General features: G+C 37.0%; 1 protein-coding gene across 1 annotated transcript; it reads right to left on the bottom strand.

Moving 5' to 3' along the window:
- Positions 1-267: 267 nt before the first annotated feature.
- LOC131369632 (odorant receptor 131-2-like) lies at positions 268-1,236 on the bottom strand. Its single transcript, XM_058416510.1, has one exon. It carries the CDS (start codon positions 1,234-1,236, stop codon positions 268-270), a length of 969 nt encoding a protein of 322 aa, XP_058272493.1.
- Positions 1,237-2,092: the final 856 nt, after the last annotated feature.

The raw sequence follows: 2,092 nt of genomic DNA on the forward strand, positions 1-2,092 counted from the left end.
AGTCAAATGGTTTATTGTAAATTAATATCCTGTAAGCTCATATGTTGCTTGTTTTCAAGATAGGAAAACTGGAGAGAAGCCCTACACAAACAATATAAGTGCTTTTCTTTTTCTGTTTTTTTTTAGCTGAAACAAAACCCACATTAGACTGGTGCCTTAGGTTACTGTGCATAACAATTTATGCTTTATTTTCTCCTCAAGGTTCTACAACAAAAATGAACATAGTAAACAGGTTTAAATATTATGCATCTGAAAAATGCCTTTAATTCAGTGTACATTGACAGAAGGCTTGTGTTTGCCTGTGGCACAGCAGAAGTAGTAGATGAATAAGGGTCTTACAACATCGTCTCTCAGTCCATAGATGAGTGGGCTTAAGCAGCGTGGCAAGATCAACACAAATAAATAGTTTAAATAACGCAGGTCCATAAAGAGGCTGCTGCTGGTGCTGGTCATTGCTGCAGCCCGCTCTATAATGCTAAAAAGAAAAGAGGTGAGACACAGGCCCAGTTGAATGAGGTGCAGCAGCACAGTCTTATGTCCTTTTGCAGCAGAGTCTTTATTGGAGGAAATGGACCTGGCTGTAATCAAAATTCTAATATATGTGAAAAGGATAATCACAGACACTGACACAAAGTAAAATATGTTGAAGCCCTGATAAACATCTAATTGCCATTGCTTTATGAAAAGCCTTTCTCTTGTGCAAAATATTTCTGATGTTAAAAATTTAGGATCTGTGATTACTACATAAAGCAAGTCAATTAGAAAGTGCAGCAAACCCATACACCAAATAATTCCAATGGCAATGTAAGTTCTTTTCTGAGTGGCTATTTCAGCATGTCTTAGAGGGAAGCTTATAGCCACATAACGCTCTAGTGACATAAGAGCCAGGTTTAAAGGTGCGTTACGGAAAGTTGTACTTGTCACTAAAATTAACAAAGCACAAGCAACCATTAATAATTTGAGATAGGCCAGACTTAAAATATACAACAAAGATGTTACAGTGAGCTGAATCGAGTCATTGAGAAGCATGTGCTTAAACAGAATGTAGCGTGGAGTCTCTTTAAAAACAGGCTTGGTGCAAAGAGTGTAGACCATGATAGCATTCAAATATGTAAAGAACACAGACATTAAAATTGCACAAATAACTTTTGATATTGATCCCACAGTCAGTGTAAATTGGAACATTTGCTCATGTATTAGCAAAACCTCAGCTGTGCTATCATTAGAAAGTGACATAATATGATACAAAAAAGAAACATCAGATATTTACAGAAATCACCAACAGTAGAGAAAGAGCCTCCACAAATCAACACCACTTCCTTAAAGATCAGATTTTTCCGAAGTAAAAAAAAGAAGAAACTACAAATATTTACAAATAAAATGTTGTCAGTGATCTGTTACATTTGGTGCAAAACCCGACTATTGTAGCCCAGCTCTAAGGAGTAATACTGATGTGAGCTAAGCTTTATAAGTCACCGTGCAAGCCCTAGAGAGAGTTGTCACATATCTGAGTGTAAATAGTAGACTTACGTGTTGAGGTGCATTCCCAGGATGTTAGCATTCAGTCCATATGAAGCTAGATTTTGCTATCTGAATGCTATCCATCACCTACTGTGTAACAGTCAATATTGCACTCTGCAATAGTATCTGCAGTACCAGCTCCTGCCCTGAATAGTAGGATAGCTGAAGGCAGTCACAGCTAGTGATCCTCTGGGCTTTCTAGGAAGAAAAAGATTTTCAGCTAAGTTCAAAGGTGTTTCAGTTCATTCTTGTCATTCAGAGTAAGTGCTAATCTGTCAAGAACATGCTGAGAAAGTTTCGTGGAAAATTGTTTGTTTCGTGGTGGCATGTATTATAAAATCCTTTTTCAGACTGTATTTTGTGACTTCTTGGCATGAATTCTCAGAAGAAGGTAGCTCAGTATCTATTTCACCACCACTGGCCATATATAGCTTGTGTGTATACACAGAATAGTATATATTTTTAAGTAGATTTTGTTTTGCACATTTGTGTTGTGGTCTGCAATTTGCATAGTTTTTTTATGATAAGCATGGTTGACTGTAGGTGAGTCTTCTTCTGGATTACTAAATGC

Source organism: Hemibagrus wyckioides, linkage group LG18, assembly GCF_019097595.1.
Source record: "Hemibagrus wyckioides isolate EC202008001 linkage group LG18, SWU_Hwy_1.0, whole genome shotgun sequence".
NCBI lineage: Eukaryota > Metazoa > Chordata > Actinopteri > Siluriformes > Bagridae > Hemibagrus > Hemibagrus wyckioides.